The sequence below is a fragment of the Pleurodeles waltl genome, chromosome 7 (assembly GCF_031143425.1).
Source record: "Pleurodeles waltl isolate 20211129_DDA chromosome 7, aPleWal1.hap1.20221129, whole genome shotgun sequence".
NCBI lineage: Eukaryota > Metazoa > Chordata > Amphibia > Caudata > Salamandridae > Pleurodeles > Pleurodeles waltl.
Genome location: NC_090446.1, coordinates 527,493,388 through 527,510,277, shown reverse-complemented (window position 1 = coordinate 527,510,277; position 16,890 = coordinate 527,493,388). Strand labels below are relative to the sequence as shown.

The 16,890-nt window shown below is 43.0% G+C and overlaps 1 protein-coding gene across 1 annotated transcript in view; it reads left to right on the top strand.

Moving 5' to 3' along the window:
• LOC138304289 (serine protease 27-like) overlaps window positions 1-16,564 on the top strand; it is a 244,094-nt gene extending 227,530 nt beyond the window's left edge. The window contains exons 4-5 of the mRNA XM_069244232.1: window positions 2,160-2,323; window positions 5,523-16,564. Of these exons, the coding sequence (XP_069100333.1) occupies window positions 2,160-2,323; window positions 5,523-5,690 (332 nt within the window). The 3' untranslated portion in view covers window positions 5,691-16,564. The remainder of the gene's footprint in view (window positions 1-2,159; window positions 2,324-5,522) is intronic.
• The last annotated feature ends 326 nt before the right edge of the window (window positions 16,565-16,890 follow it).

Sequence of the window (16,890 nt, the reverse complement as noted above, 5' to 3'; positions counted from 1 at the left end):
TGAATATTAAAAATAAGGAATACCTCTACTCGCAAGTCACAAAGGCACAAATTGAAGCACACTTACCTTGTCTTCTGCAGCTGTGCACCAACTGGCTGCACGTCAGTGTAGGGAGGGGCTGTAGGTAGCGCCTACACAACAGGAAGGTGCCAGTGGGGTGTCTCCCCTCCCTCTCCTGGGCCCCAATCTCTCACTCTGAGGCTGGTGTTAATTCGAGGTCCAAGCGCACAACAGAAGAGACTTTTCCATGGGGGGGCCACCACCACACGTGTGCAGGCTGAGGCTCGCGGCGGGGCCAACGCAGCCAGTCAGTGACAGTGCACACTCAGCCCGCCCTCCCAGCATTTTAAATAACGCCACAGGGGCAGGCCAATCATTCTTGGCAGGGCCGTCAATTGGTAGTGCTTTCGCACGCTACTAGATTGACGGCCCTCTGCCCCAACAACAATTTCTATCACATGACACAATGACTCACTCGACTCTCACTCTCATCGGAGAGTGACGCAAGTGAGTCGTCGTGACCCCACCCACCCCAACAACTTCACTGGTGCCTGGCTGACAGGCCGCCACAGCTGCGCTGCCGCACAGGCAGGCTCAGTCAGTGCAGCAGCGGTCACAGACTCGGAGTGACAGAATCGTCCTCACTCAGTCAGTGCAAGGTCATGCATCATGGACCTTGATGGCATGAACTTGCACTGACTGTGAGTGACGCATCAGACTCGGCAGCGATGTGAGGCGGAGGCGCCGCCCAAGGTAAAAAAAATCTGCACAACATCTTAACACAAGCCCAAAAAATAGCCATCCGCCAGTTGACTATTTTCTCGCACAAATGGGAAAAATTTTGCCCATTTGTGCGGGAAATAGCCCAATCTGGAAGCACCGCACGCAGCCATGATGGTTGGCCACGCCTCTGGAGTAATATTTTTAGGTCAAGCACAAGTGCTGCTCTTCCGACGTGTTGGTATGTATCTGGGCTTTTAACCACGCACACCGCACTACCACTCGTTCGTGCGCTTGCCCTTCAAAAATCCTTTGATGACATTAGTAAATGGTTTATGTTTGTCCCTCCCTGGGGAGGTTTTGTTACCACCTTGGCCATCGCCCCTGTTACGTGGGTAAATGCACTTTTGCCTATAAGTTTGACTGCGAGCAAACTTCTTTTTCGTTTTGTGTGTCTCTTCACGCTGATGCTCATGGCGACTGTGGCACTGTGAATCGGCTCGCTTATGTGAAACTGTTTTACTTTCAATTTTCAATTTATGTGGCAAGAAAAGTCGGGTAAGGAGTTTGCAATGATAATAGCTCTAACTCGAGCAAATGCGAGACCCATTGCATTGCAAATGCTTGTTGTAAACAGTATTTAGAACACATCAGGTGATTTTCTGATAACAGTGGTTTGGGACTACACCTGCGGTGTGTATTGTGGCACCATTATATGGTGTCTGAACATCAGAGACAAACAGCTTTACATTTATTAAACATATGCACTATAAAAACATGTACAGTGTTGATTAAAATCAATATAAACAATGAGATCAAAGTGAGTTCTTGCTTGGCTGCTGATAGACTGTTCCCATTTTGATTACTTTTAATGCAAATTCTACCCCATTAAAGTGTATCCCAAATTGTTTATCCACATCACAGGTGTGACAGCAGAATATCATTGTCAGAATATCATCTGAAATAAATATTGTGCCTTAAACCATTTTAACAAAAATATGACCTATTGTATTAAAAGAAATTCTGAGTTCTTTTGTGATGTTATTTTTGTGACCGATATTTAGGACACAATATTCATGTCAGGTAATATTTCTAAATGGGAGGTGGTTTCAATATAGGTGGGTTGATACATGAGACAGCCAATCAGACATTAAACACCAGCCGCTCACAGTAAGAATTGCACCATTCGTCGTAGTCCATGTGGATTAGGAGCAAGATCACACGATGTGTTCCTCTCTGTGAGTTTTGAATAATCTCCGTTATAAAAATGTTGTACTGTACATTTTGTAAACCTAATTTTCAACGCTATTCTATGCTCCCTCATCTTTCCCTTCTAACCTAATCACCAACGGAAATTCTTTCTCCGCCGTTGTGCCTCTTGATAGACATGGATGAACCCATGTCGGGAGTTCTGACGCCATCTTTTATTCCTTTGGTAGGAGTGGAGCAGTATCCAGCTTCCAACCTGCAAGTGACAACTGTCTCGCTCCTACGTCATGAGACATGCAACCGGAAATTCCAGGAACAGTACCTGTCGAACATTGTCTTTATCCAGTCGGACATGTTGTGCAGCCAGAGCAGCACAAGCCCTGGGGCCTGCAAGGTGAGGTGCACACAAGGATTTAGATACATATTCGCTGGTGTGTGGGTGACTGACTGCTGAGTGAGCCGACTTTTACCAAAAAACTCACAGCTCAACAAAATAATTTCATAATTTGGAAACTCAATTTCACTTTAAAATGGTTGTATGACTGCTTACTGTGTGCACATTACATATGTTCAGGTTTATTTGCCTTAGCCAGAATTGTATAGTGGTGGGCACCCCAAAGGAGACTCGAGCCTGGTTCTGTACTTTGACTTGGCTGTTGTCCCACGGGGACAGTGCAACCCAAAACAGAGACAGACACTGCCACTTTCTTCCCAAATGGGTTTTTGTTTATAAGCTATTGCTTTCAATATGTGCCTCTCAATTCAGCCATGTAACGTAAAGTATTAAATTGAACACACTTTTTTAATTTTAAAACAATATAAAAACATTTCTTATCATATCAAGATATTTGTTGTATGATTTAACTACCAAATCTTTTGATGGCTTGACCTGCTCTAGACTGGTTCTATGTTGGGATTTGCTGGCTTGAACACCACTGCATATAATTGAAAATGCTGAGATTTTATAAAGTTGTACACTTTCTTAAATATTTGTGCATCACTGTTGTGCTAAATGTTTTGAATTCAAAATTGGAAAGTTGCAGCAAAAATCGGCAGTAAAATGTGGAATTCGCCAGGATTCTTTTGTCAAAACAAAAATAATTGAGAGGCATGGAGTTTAAAATAGACAGAATTGTTAACTAAAATGAGGCAATTGGAGAATTTGAGAATGAACACATCTTTGGTTAAAATTCTATCCTCACAAGTAAAAGGTTAGGTCAGACAATGTTCTGACAGCGGTCGTGTGGTACCATTCCTTCCACAAGGCATATTAACTGGCATTAGTTCAACTACCACGGGTCAAACATTGGGTAACTTGTTTTTTTTTATATGGCTGATTGGCCGATTTGGCTGCTTGCATGATTTCTTCTGATTTGCTTGGATTGTGTTGCTTTATGACGGTTTGACTTGCATTAAACGTTTTCTATAGGAAGAAGCAGCTTAGTCTGTAAAAATAGGAAATTTGATATCACTAGTCAAGTGGAACTCTGTATGTCTCTATCCTTGGGTGAGGTGCCATAAGCACATTTCACCCTCTCTAGAAACTGATCAGCGGTTGTTACACCAATACTAAATGATATGGATTTATTGATGTGTGCATATTGGTGTGTACAAACATTTGTTGAGCATGATTCAAGCCAGAGAGCAACAGAGAGCTGAACATGGGTGGAAGCTCTGAGTTACAATTCAGGATCGTTTACAGTGAAGCAGGATGTTCAGGTGCTGGTGAATCTTATCGTGTGGAGAGGTTGTATTCTCTGAAGAGGTGGATCTTCAAATTATTTCTGACTTGAGAGGCACTTGCCAGTGATGTTGATGTTGCTCCGGATGCTGGGAGCATAGATGGAGAAGGCTTGTGTTCCAGATATTTTGGACAGCTAGATTTTTACATGTGAAGCATTTTGCTTCAGCAGTGAAATATTTAGGCCTCTTTCATTTACAATTGTTATAAACAAATAATTATTCAAGTTCTATGGGTAGATTTACTAAAGGCCTTGAGCTCAGGGAGAGGGAGAGAGCAGGACAGTGCCATAGCTACTAAGACATTGTGCTGTCCTGCTCTTTCCTTGCACTGGTGTACAAGCAAGCTGTCTAGTACCACACATGCTTTTGCACTGTAGTTTAAAGGTGCCTGCATCATGTCTAGCATTGTATTTGTACTTGAAGGATATATACTATGTCTAGACAAACTTTAAAACTTTTCCACTTCGGATGTGTTCTGCGCAGTGCAGTACACATGCAAAGTTGAACAAGTTTGGAGAAATAAAAACATTTCTCCCTTTTAACATCTACCTCAAAGAGTCATTATTTTTTGGTGCGAAGCCCTATCTTCTATTGTTAATAGATAGGACCTTGAGTCAAATACTCTTGGCGGTTGCACAGGAATCAGGGGCTGCTCCTCTGCAATGGCAGAGGGGCATCGGCCCTCCCGGCTAAGAGCCAGCAGCAGAAAAGTAAAACAATACTTCAATATTGTTTTATTTTTCTGCTGCTGGCTCAGCCAGCATGTGAAGGGAGTGGCAGGGCTGTGCCACGGGAGGAGGGAGGGGGGATGAGGGGAGAGGACACTAAGTGTGCATGTGTGTTTGGCCGTACTTCTTTGGCCAGCCAAACACTCATGCGCACTTAGAATTCTCTAGCCTGGCTTTATTGAACAGTCGGGCTGGAGAAACTGCACAGGCTCCAGAGTTGTGTCTGAGCGGCAGTCCAAGCCGCTCAGACCAACCCTTGCTTTGCTTTCATGCTAGCTTTAGCTTGAAAGCAGCACCAGGATTGCTGCAGGGCCTCTTCTCGTGGTCCAGTGAATGCTGGGACACCAGAAAAGGAAAGGATCGACGAGCGAGGCAGCAGCAGGTGGCAGCGGCAGAAACTGTAAGTCTTTTTAAAAACTGTATTTTACTATTTGCCCCCCTCGCCCCCGCTGCCCCCCATGAATCCCCTAATGGAACCTCCACTTGATGTATAGTGTTGCTTTACAATACTTTCACAAATCTTTCCAGCGTAAAAACCAGTGCTTAATTTGTGCTTGTTGTTTCCGGTGCTGAGCACCGGCACTTATATCCGAGGGCCGGGGATTATTCTTCTGCCTCAAGCATTTGATGCGAGCAAAAGACACATATGGAAAAGACGGAATAAGGAAAAACTAAAAAGCGTCATAAAGGGAGAAAGTAAAAAGTTGCAGGATGAGCTGAAGGGGCAGGGGTGGCCGTAAATGGATTGAAGAGGCCCGAGGTGGCTTCAGGATTACGCTGCCTCAGTATTCAGTGCTGGCAGATTTAATTACAGCAGCCTCGTGTTTAAGAGAAGGGCTTTGAGCACCGGCACCTCTTTATTTACAAATTAAGCACTGTGTAAAACTAGTTTTTCACTGGAAAGTAAATCCTAAATAAGCATTTTTCACTCGGTTGCATCACATTTGGGACACATACCCAGTGCAAAATGTTAGAATATGTGCCCCCTAAAATGGCCAGCTTCAATGAATACGCCAGGCAGGCTGCAGATATGGCATACCCAGAAGAGCAATGCTTCATGTATTGGAAAGTTGTAATCTGAAACCCAAGTCATTGCTTGTCCTTTTCCTTTCCTTTCATTAGGGGGACACAGGAGGCCCGTTGGTGTGCTCCGTCTCTAGGAGAACAAAGCTGGTGGGACTACTAAGCTGGAATATGGGCTGCAGCACCGATGGCTTTGGCATTTACACCAATGTCTCAGCCTTTACCACCTGGATTTCAGACACAGAACTGAGTAATAGCAACAACTGAGTCCCATTGGGCTATGTTGAATTTGCCCAGTAACATACTCACATTTTTCCCTGTTGCCACACCAGGATCCAAAAACACAGGTAAATTCTGGCAACTGCACCAGAGCAAATTGATCAGATCTCTCTGTTCCTTTGCCAATCGCAAGTCATGTCTATTGGGTAGCATCACTCATTCATTGGTGAATATTTTGGGAGTTTCCAGATAATACTTGATCGAGGCATTACCCCATCTCTTTATTTCTGCATTAAGACTGCAATATCTATGAGCAGTTTCCAATAGGAAGCCAAATGGCATGTTTGGTTGAGCTTGTAAGACAATACCAATTCCAGGGGTCGGTAAATTTCCAATCAACTTGCTCCTCTCCTGTTTAAGATGTCTTTTTAGAAAGTCCCAAATGACTTCTTTATACCAATAATTTTGTTTGAGGAAGAATGTAATCACTGGGCTTCCCACAAGGGAATCCATTAAACTGGAAACATGAGAAATATTGACTCCTCTTTTGACCAGAAGCCTTCCAAGTTTGGGCTACCACAGAACTCCTCTTAATAACGACTCGCATTTTACCTGATTTCCCTCTTACTTCATTTATTTATGATTGGGGTGACCATCTTTGCTGATGACAACCAAGGCTTCAACAGGCACTACAAGATTAGATATTTTCATTGCCTATAGATCAGAGTACATTGGTAGATGGGAACATTTTCAGAGATGGTCTAAAGGCAACCTAAAGCATCAGTGGCTAAAACCTTCAGGAGCTTTCACATATAATATCTGCGACATATTTTATCCTACAGTAACGAAAAATGTGCTCTGCTTCATAGTTGCACCCACCTTTACTTTATGTAGGGTTCAGAAGTGCAACCAACTCACAATTATACAACCTTGGCCATGTTATAATAAACCAGTCACCTTATGTGGGCTGGGTCATTATTGAAATGATACCCGACAACTGCAAACTTCTTACAGGGATCTTCTACATCCAAGTGTCCCCAAGAAACATCAGGAAGATCGCTGTCATTCAGGAAAAGAGTGGTACCACTCGGATGTTGACAGATGAAATAGGAAGACATTTCCCAAACTTCCTCCCAACATACTGTGTGCCATTTATGAAGGGCGCTACAAGTGGGTGTAAAATGGGTCCCCAATCCACTGGGGAGGCAATTCATAAAGGTGTGGATCCCTGTGACGTTGTTATACCAAGACCTAGCACTCTGCAGACATACGAGCATGATGCGGAAGGTCGTGAAACAAATACATCTTTGAGTCCCGACTAACTCTAGAATATACTGATGCTCACAATTTTCAATTGTGATCGATCAATTAAAGAACAGTATTTTTACTAACAAAAGTTTCCAGTCCTAACGTACATCTGATTTTAGTAAAATGCAACGTAAACAGACATGGCCACTTTGATTACTATCTCAAGCTCCCACTGGTGATCTATACTAGCCAAGGTGACTAATTTCCAAAGCAAGCTAGAAACTGCGACCCACAATTAGAACACTGTGCCTACCAAAGTTCCTTTCTCCCTGACGGTAGGTTTAGAAAGATGGGGTGGATTTCAAGAAAAACCACCGGTACCTGCTCCCACCATATCATGGTGTTTCTTTGTGCAAGTGTAGGCTCTGTGTTGTGGGATACAATAAAATATTTTGTTTCTTCCCACGTGCCCCGCTCCACAATCAGTTACACAATGCCGACTAGGCTTCTTATGGTGAAGGAACAAGTGGTTTGACCAATCCCAAAATAATTTCTGAGCATCTCTTATTTCTAGAAACTAAATGAATTCCGAGAGCTTTAGTTGCAGCAAGTTGACATAAACCCTTTCAAGAAGTAATATCGGAATTTCAAATTAATGGACAGTGTTTTGGGTGAAACATGATTATTATTCCTTTCCATGTCGCTATGTGAACATACAAATATATTTAACATGTCGTCTATTTATGTATTAAAATGGAAACGGTCTACAAAAGCTCAAATTATATTTAACAGTTACTATGTCCTTATGTATTGATATAAATGTTATACCTAATTATATTTTTTGTTGTGCTGCTAGGCTGTTTTTAGACAACTGTGCTAAAGCACTTTTCAACAAGCATTGGCAAAGACAATAAGTCTGGGTTTTTTTCTTAAGGAAACCGATAAGAAATAGTTAAACGACTTTGTTTGTGTTACTCTCCAAGAAAGAAGTTCTTGTACATAAAAAACATCCGCAACAATATGAAGCTAGGAGTAGGGACCCTCTGCTGAGCAGACTGGATGAGTAGAGTGAAGCTGCATGCTCAAAGAAGAATGTCACAAAAAAGGAGGTAGAAGGTTAAGATTGCTTTGTAAGTGGTAAAATTAAAAGGCATACCCACCAAAATATTAAGTAGTACATTCTTTTGAAATGGGTCACTGTTTTAGTGGTGTATTTAAAAGAGCTATTTGAAGACACGTCTTTACTTTGTGAACCAAAAAAACATGTTGTTTTGACTGTGTATTTTGAAAGCCCAGGGGCGATTAGTGAATAGCACTGCGTCTTTATGGAAATGCTAGTGTGCCTAAACAGCCCAAACTTCCCAAACCAAAAAAGTTGTAAACCAGTAATTAAAATGTTGTTGTGTCAATAAAGTAAATACATCATAGAACGCTTCTTGGGTCTGGGTTAAAAACTACACGTCATCTAGCATCGCATCTTCAGTCTAGGAAGAGGACAACTTAAGCACCATCACCAAATCTTAATGGGAAGAGAAAAAGGGCAATGTTACCATCTATAAAATGTCACTACCTTGATGAACAGCCAATCAAAGCTATGACCAACAATGAAAAGCCATGAAAGTCAATGGGTGTGTGTGTGAAGGACCCAGATCCAGACCTGGCAACTCACATGATAGCATGGAAAACAAGCCGAATACCACTGTAAACAGTGGGTTTCAGCCTGTTGGCAGAAGATTTTAACTGCTGATGTCCATTAATGGGTATGAAAACACCCCAGGACATCAGCAGCAACTTTTTGATTATATTGTTAGAGTAGGGGGTTTGGGGCCGAGGTGGGGGTAAAAGTTCCTCTTAGGTCCTTCTCAGCACAAGGCCACACCCCCTCCAAGGCTCCGCCCCCTCTTCACACTGTGAGGTTTTTGGTGAAGTTGGCAGTTTTGCAGAGCCCACTTTTTGTTTGTCCTCCTTATTGGACTTTTTGAAGAATTGATGACATAATCCCTTCCAGGTAGTTAAAGCTGCCTGTGCCAGACCTTAAAAGTAGTTCTGATATCATCTACTCAGGAGTATTTGATTTGGAACTAAATCACTTTAGTGCTATAGAACTGCATACATCAGCTCTCTGCAAAAAAGCTTTACACTTAGGTCCATATGTGTTACTTTGTTGACAGGATTTTCCTAAGACTCTACCATCCTCCTTCCTCTCAGGAGACTTTACCTTATTAGTGAGGAGTTGCCCTGCCTCTTCACCCATATTCAGCTGTTAGAAATGCGGTCTCTGGTTGGCAGTCAGTTTGCACTCTGTCCAAGCAGGGACCCTCACTCTAGCCAGGGTAAGGAAGATACGCAGCTCAGATAACCACTGCTCACCTCCTTGGTAGCTTGGCATAGGCAGTCAGGCTTATCTCCGAGGCATTGTGTAAGGTATTTGTATAAACAAACACAGTGAAAACACCACAAAAGCACTCAACACCAGTTAAAAAATAGCCAATATTTATTTGAGTAAAACAAGATGAAAAAGACAAAAATCCAACATTCACAAGCAAAGTTATGAATTTTCAAAGATTAAACTTCAGTCTAGCGCTTACAAACACAAATGTTTCAATTTGGTGTTATGATGGCATTGTGACAGAGTCGTTCCCAACAGTCCAACGCCAATGACGCCAGTCACACAGTCGCACTCAACCCCAGGTACAATACCTTTGGTAAACGAGGAAACAAGCCAGTGTACGGAGTCGGGAAGGTGAGGTGTCGCTGGATCTGGTGCGGCATTGGTTCCTTAGTTCAGAGCAGGGGAAGTGGTGTGGCGTCAGTGCAATGTGTCGATTCCTGATGATCCAGCGGAGTTGATGAATCCAGCGGGTCAAGACGTGTTGGGCGACCTCACGGGGTTGCGGTCACACCACAGTGATGCTGGCACTGTGGAGGAGTCAGGTGTCATGGATGTTGGCTACACTGCACTTCGGGACTCACGGAGTCGTGGAACTTCAGTGAGGCTGTTTCGGCGTGAAGGCTGTGGCGTCAGTTGGGGTCGCTGCACTCCATCAGGGACCACAGCTTCGGGTTGCAGGCAGCAGCGCAGAGTCGTGCAGTGGTGCCGGTTCTGGAGATGTCTGGAGTCGATGTGCCTGGATCTTCTTGTTTCTTACCAGAACTCACTTCCAAGGACCCAGGAACTGGATTGGCACCACTTGGCAAGTCAGGGTCCTCAGCAGGACCATCCAGGTGCTGGCAGGTGAAGTCTTTAATGTCCTTGAGACTTCTTACCAGGAGGCAAGCTCAGCCCAAGTCCTTGGAGAAACTTCACAAGCAGGATTTAAGAAAGCAAAGTACGGTTCTTTTCCTCTTAGGTAGAAGCAGCAGGTGAGCACAGCAACACAACAGCCAGAGTGGCAGATCCTCCTCAAGCATCAAGCTCTTCTCCTTGGCAGAGGTTCCTCTTGATCCAGAAGTATTCTGAGTCTGGGGTTTTGGGTCCACGACTTATACTCATTTCTGCCTTTGAAGTAGGCAAACTTCAAAGGAAAGTCTGTGCTGTTCACAAAATCCTGCCTTGCCAAGGCCTGGCCCCAGAGGCACACCTGGGGATTGGAGACTGCATTGTGGGAGGACAGGCACAGCCCTTTCAGCTGCTGGTGTCAGCTCCTCCCTTCCCCACTCTAGCCCAGGAGACTCATAAGGATTTGCAGGACACTCCCCAGCTCCCTCTGTGTCACTGTCTAGAGGGAACTCACAAACAGCCCAACTGTCAGCCTTATCCAGATGTGGATTCCACAGACAGGCAGAGGCAAAGAATGGTTAAGCTAGAAAATACCCACTTTCTAAAAGTGCCATTTTCAATCAGACAATCTAAAACCATCTACCAAAGATGTATTTTTAAATTATGAGTTCAGAGACCCCAAAGTCCATATTTCTATCTGCTCTCAAAGGGAAGCTGCACTTTAATAATATTTAAAGGCAGTCCCATGTTAGCCTATGGGAGAGATAGGCCTTGCAATAGTGAAAAACGAATTTGGCAACATTTCACTAACAGGACATGTAAAACAACCCAGTACATGTCCTGGCTTTTAAATACATTGCACCTTGACCATGGGGCTACCTAGGGCCTACCTTTGGGGAGACTTACATGTAGTAAAAGGGAAGGTTTGGGCCTGGCAAGTAGGTACACTTGCCAGGTCGAATTGACAGTGCAAAACACTGCAGTGGCAGGTCTGAGACATGCTTACAGTGCTACTCATGTGGGTGACACAGTCAGGGCTACAGGCCCACTAGTAGCATTTGATGATATACCTTACCAGTAAATCAAGCCTGCCAATCATGGAAAACCAATTACCAATATCCTTTAGCCAAAGAGCACTTGCACTTTAGCACTGGTTAGCAGTGGTAAAGTGCCTAGAGTATCAAAGCCATCAAAAACGAATGACAGAACAAGGTCCAAAAACAGGAGGTCAAAAGTAAAAAGTGCAGGGAAACCACTCCAAGAGCTGCCCAGTCAAACAAGCTGCACCTAGAACTTCATAGCCTCATCCAAACCAACTCTCCTATGAAACAGTACCATAGCACCTCCACTCCATCTTGTCAGGGTTCATTTTTCTCCCAGCCATGTTGCTTCCAACCAAGCTGTTGCCATGCTCATTCTCCATGAAACCCACATTGTTTTGTCTTTCTGTATTTGACACATCGCCTGCTGCCAGTGCTTCATTGGTAAAAGAATAAGTGCTGATACCCAAAGTTTTGCTCAGAAGCACATGGCTGGTGATATTGAATGTTGACTTCCAAATTCCAAGGCTGCATAGTCTTGATTCCAAGTTATGGCTCTTTAGTTCACCACCAGAGTCTACCTGTCCCTTTATCTCACTCGTGCAGGTCCTTGCTTTCTCTCTTTGTCACATTATTCCCATCTTTCTTTTCCTCCTTGCGTTATTTTCTTTCTCTTTTCCTAGGTCAAAGTCTGATGAGGAAAAATAAGTGCAATCCCCAGAAATGAGTGCCAGTGGGTCCCACCTGCCACCATCAGCTCAAACTAAGCATTGTCTGCTGCTCACAGTGGCTCACTCCCCCAGGGCTCAGGTGTACAGAAATAATGATAACTTGGATCTGTGGATTCAAGCAGATGGCATTGTGTGTCATAATAATTCATATTGAGAACATTTGTGATAGTTCAAAATAATTTGAAATATGACATAGGACTGCTCATGTCTGATTTAGCTTTGAAACCTTTGCATTATGTCACCCGTTGTTTTCATTGCACACGTTGTACAATAGCACTCTGATACACTGAAAGGAGTTCTAGCACAGAACAAAAATAAATTAATACATTTGTTAGACTAAGGTCTTTGCTTTTTGGCAAAGCTTTCAGAGCTTGTTCGGGTTAGTATGAAGTGATAAGGGTTCTTTGCACGCTTATTCCTAAAAATGCCTTAAATATTCTAAACCAGTGGTTTACAGTGCCCACTGAAGATGCTTTTATTGAACATCCACTCAAAGCAGGAAGACTGGGTGAGTCAACTCTCCTTTAAGCAGTCCTTAATTGGAATACCTCCCACCTCAGCAGAGGTTTCTCCTTATGCCACCTCAGGCAGCATGACAGAGGTAGTTGGCTATGCTCTCACAAGCTGGGCATCCCTAAAGAAAGGAGTTCATGAATGACGAATGCTGTCACTCTGAGTTTACGAGGCAAAGGAAGAGAGACTCTTAGAAGGTTGGCTGTAACCACAGCCCAAAACATATGTAACCTCTTTGTAACCTGTTTTCTTATTCTGCTATGGATCTTTCGAATTCCACCCCCTACAATGGAAAAATTAAAGCTTCTTGGCCTCACCCAGTTGGAAAAAGTAGACCATTTATATACGTGGCCCTTACACCCTTTGTAAGCCACCAGCTTTTTTCAGCAGCAATATTCAAATTCTGTTGCACACATGCAGTATGTAGCACATGTATAAAGCATAGTGCCAATTCAGTATTAATACCTGAGGTGCAGAAATTTCGGATCTCATTTACGAGGTCCTTTTGGCACACTATGCCACCAAAACATTATTGTTTTTACTTTCCAGGCCATTTTCATGCATAAAACTGCATGAAAGGGGCGTTCCATAGGTGTTGCTGTGGGTGTTCCCACGCAACACGGATGGAACACTAAGAAGTCTGATGCATTCCAAGATTTACAAGTCTGGGAATGCATCAGATTCCTACGCCACCTCAGAGGTGGCATATAAGTGACACAATGGGGAGAGATATCTTTAATTCTCCCTGTTTTTTCCTGTTTCTGTGTGCTGCATTCTGCAGCACACACAGAATGAGGAAAACACCTCTCTTGGTTGTTTTTCTGCGGGAAGGTTCCCTTTCCTGCACAAAAACAATCATCCCCACAATGCAGGCGCCCTTGCACTGCGGTGCATTCATGCCTAAGTTGGCTCTAGGCAGCAATTTGTGTACCAGTGCAGTGGGGAGAGGACAGAAATGTGCAGTATCTTGTACACACAGCACATTCCTGCCCTTTCCTGGTGGGGCAGGGCGGTGCAGCAAGACACTTGCTGCCCCGCCCTGCACCACAGTGCTTGTAAATAAGCCCTTTACATTTCCACCGTTCATTGAGGGTGAGCATTCTGGTTATAACTGAGACATATACAACCTGCCCACCTGATGTCTCCGGGATGCTCTATGACAAAACACAACTAGACCCAAACTTTCAGAGATTGGATGAAAGTTTAATTCTTCAAATGATCGGATTACAGCCATCATCAAATCCCAAATCAAATTTATTTGTGGGGGGCTCTCCCTTTACTGTTCAGGTACCATTCATAATAGAGAGTGTCATTTTTCTGGACAGTTTGTGTGGAATAGCGTAATTTTTACAGAATAATCTTTATTGGTTATGTGTGGATTAAACAGAGCACGTGAACATTAAGGGCCTTAATTACAAGACCCACTGTGGCACACTGTGCCACTGGACCATAATTTTTTTTGACGCTCCAATGGTGCAGTGTGGCCGGGCCCCTATTTACAAGACCACGCAAAGGCATAAACATAAAGTCAAAAAACACTACCAGCCTTCCTTACTTCCATACTGCATGAGCATAAGTACTACAGTCCTGGGCGAGGCCTGAAAACATGCCCCACCACTCTATCAGGCTTCCCTTGTCCATGGCACTCCATTCAGAGGTAGCTTGGTTCTTGCTCCAAAGTGACCACATGACCCAACTGAAGAGCCCCAATCATGGCAAATTCAGTCCTGGGCTGCTTGTGTTCTGGTTCAGGGAGGACTTGAATTGGCAGTTCGAGCTGGGCTGAATTTCTTGGAGCAGCAAAAAGAACAGGTGGTGGACAGAATGCTGAACAATTAAAACATTAATTCCCACTCACAAAGATCTGGGTTTAATCTATCATCCCCTCACACCACCCCAGTTTGAACCCAGCCATATGCAAATCAGTCTTGACATTGCTCCCTAGGGAACAGTCCAGCCTGAACTGCCAAGCCAGGTCTTCCCTTGACTGGAAACAAGCATCCTGGGACTGGGTTCGAGGTATCACCCCTCATCAGCTAGGCTAGCCTGAATCCAGGGGTGTAGTGAGCACAGAAACCATGTCTGGTCTTACCCCTCCCACATAGGGCCACAAAAGCTAAAAGAGCAAATGATGGACAGAATGCTGAATAATGCAAACATTTACCCCCAGTAACAAAGATCTGGGTTTAATCCATCATTTATTTGCTCACCACGCCAACCCAGTTTGAACCCAGCGATATGTAAATCAGTCTTGATCCTGCTCCCCATGTGATCAGTCCAGCCCGAACTGCCAGGCCAGGTCCTCCCTGGAACGGAAACAAGCATTCTGGGACCAGTTTTGGGATATCATCCCTCATCAACCAGGCTAGATTTAATCCAGTGGCACAGTGAGCATGGGATCTACGTCTGGGCATACCCTTCCCACTTAGGGTGACAAAAGCAAAAAGAACAGATGATGGACGGAATGCTCTCGTAGCAGTTTCAAAACTGATTTCCATATGGCTGGGTCCAAACTGAGGTGGCATGGTGGGCAAAAGAACAGTGGGTTGGAATGATATTCTAGCGTGTTTAGACCTATTAGAAGCATTACTCCCATTGCTTTAGTAGAACAGAAGTCAGCACTAGGTGACTTTTATAGTCACTTTTAAAAGCCTAACCTAGAAAGCTGCACAGACATGTATTTTAAAAGTGTTCACATTTTAATTTGTTGTGGACAGTGTGCCTACCATAGCAGACGTTGTACCTTCCAGTACTGACAAAGTGCGAACATGATTTTACAATGTTGAAATATTTTAATCATTAGAATGAATTATTAAGAGTAGACATTAATATGATTTATGAAGATTTATGATCTATTAGTTTAAAGTTACATGTGTGCAGAAAAATGATTGCACATCTCTGTGATATCTAATGTAATGTGTTAACAAAGACTGCAATTAATATTGAAATGCTTTGCATATTTTGATGATGAATTATTAATTATGATTCTTAAGTTTGTATTTTATGTGTGTTTTATTAATGACAACATTCATGCATTTAATTTCTTATGTTACCATAACTAGGCCTGAAGTTTTCATATTGCAGTAACATGAAATATCAAGTCATCTTTCCCTCTAACATGAATTTTTCCACTAGATTGTTTCACATGAATAGTAAATAGTTGTATTGTATTATATGTAAGTTTCATTCCCAGTGACCTTGGATGTTTCAATATTAGAACATGAGGACTGGAAAGTAAAGCAGTTCCATTGTTTAACTGCTTGTTCCCATATGAAAGACGAAAATCATTCTGTGCCGTGGGAAGATGTTGGAGTGTATCAAGAGATGTACAGAGTTGCTTGTCATTGCCAGTGTCACATGAAAAGAGAGATGACTTCACCCACAACTGGGAATCTTCATCATTGTTGGAATTTAAACTTGTGTTCCTATTTTCATTGGGTATTGCCTTTTTTGCATAATGTGGACTCATAGAACTGACCAGTCCAACAACTCAGAGTAACTCTTGGGCTCATAAGATAGAGAGCAGAGCCCCTTTGAATCTTGAACTGTTAACCTGGCCCCTGGATCTTTCCTGATTTCCATGTGCAGTCTGTGTTCTGCACTTTCCCCTATGTTGTTGGGGCTTCTGATGAACTTTGCTGAAGATTTATTACTTTGCTGATGAATCTGAAGTGTATGCTGATCCCAGAAGAGGTATATTCAAATGAAATGCTAATTGTCCTCTTGTTTCATTTTTCTAATTAGAGTTAGCATGTTGTCACCTGCCTATTTTACTTTTTTAATTAGATTAACCTAGCCTGCTATTTTTGTCTATCTTTTCATTTTGCTTTTTGCCAGTGTGTGTTAGCCCATTCCCACACATGCTTGTTCTAATTTGCAATAGTAGTAGGTTGCCCCTACCTTGTCCACCTAATCTGATATATCGGTCTCTGAATTTTGGCTTGACTAATGCCATTATCAAATGATTTGAAATCTGTTTCTGTTGCACAAAATGTTTCTTTGCTATTATGTGTAACTCTTTTGGAATTTTAAATGGTGTTTGATATTAAGTAGAATAAACTTGTTTAGTAGATTTGGTCAGCCTATGGGTTTCCTTTACAAGTATAACTTGATCCTGCGCACAATTTATGTTACTTTGGTTCTGTGGTTATAATAAAGCTTTGAAACTTTTCACAGATTGGAGTTTTGTTTCTGTGGCCACATTGGTCATGGTGTTTAAAATATTGTTGTATTGAGTGAGTTTGGAATGACTGTATGCGGTTAACCTTACTCCTCACGGGGTCCAAAGATCCCATCGATCTCGGGGAAAGCGTTTTCGAATCCTGACCATATATTAGCAAAATCATTTAAGTTTAAGGGACCCCAGGGTCACAATGGTGACCACTGGCTTGCCCTTTGCTACCCCTGACACTAGCCTTGCGACCCCTGGCCTCAAATATTGTAGGAAGGGAAGCAAAACCTGGCTCTGATAATAGTCAGTATTTCACACTACTGGC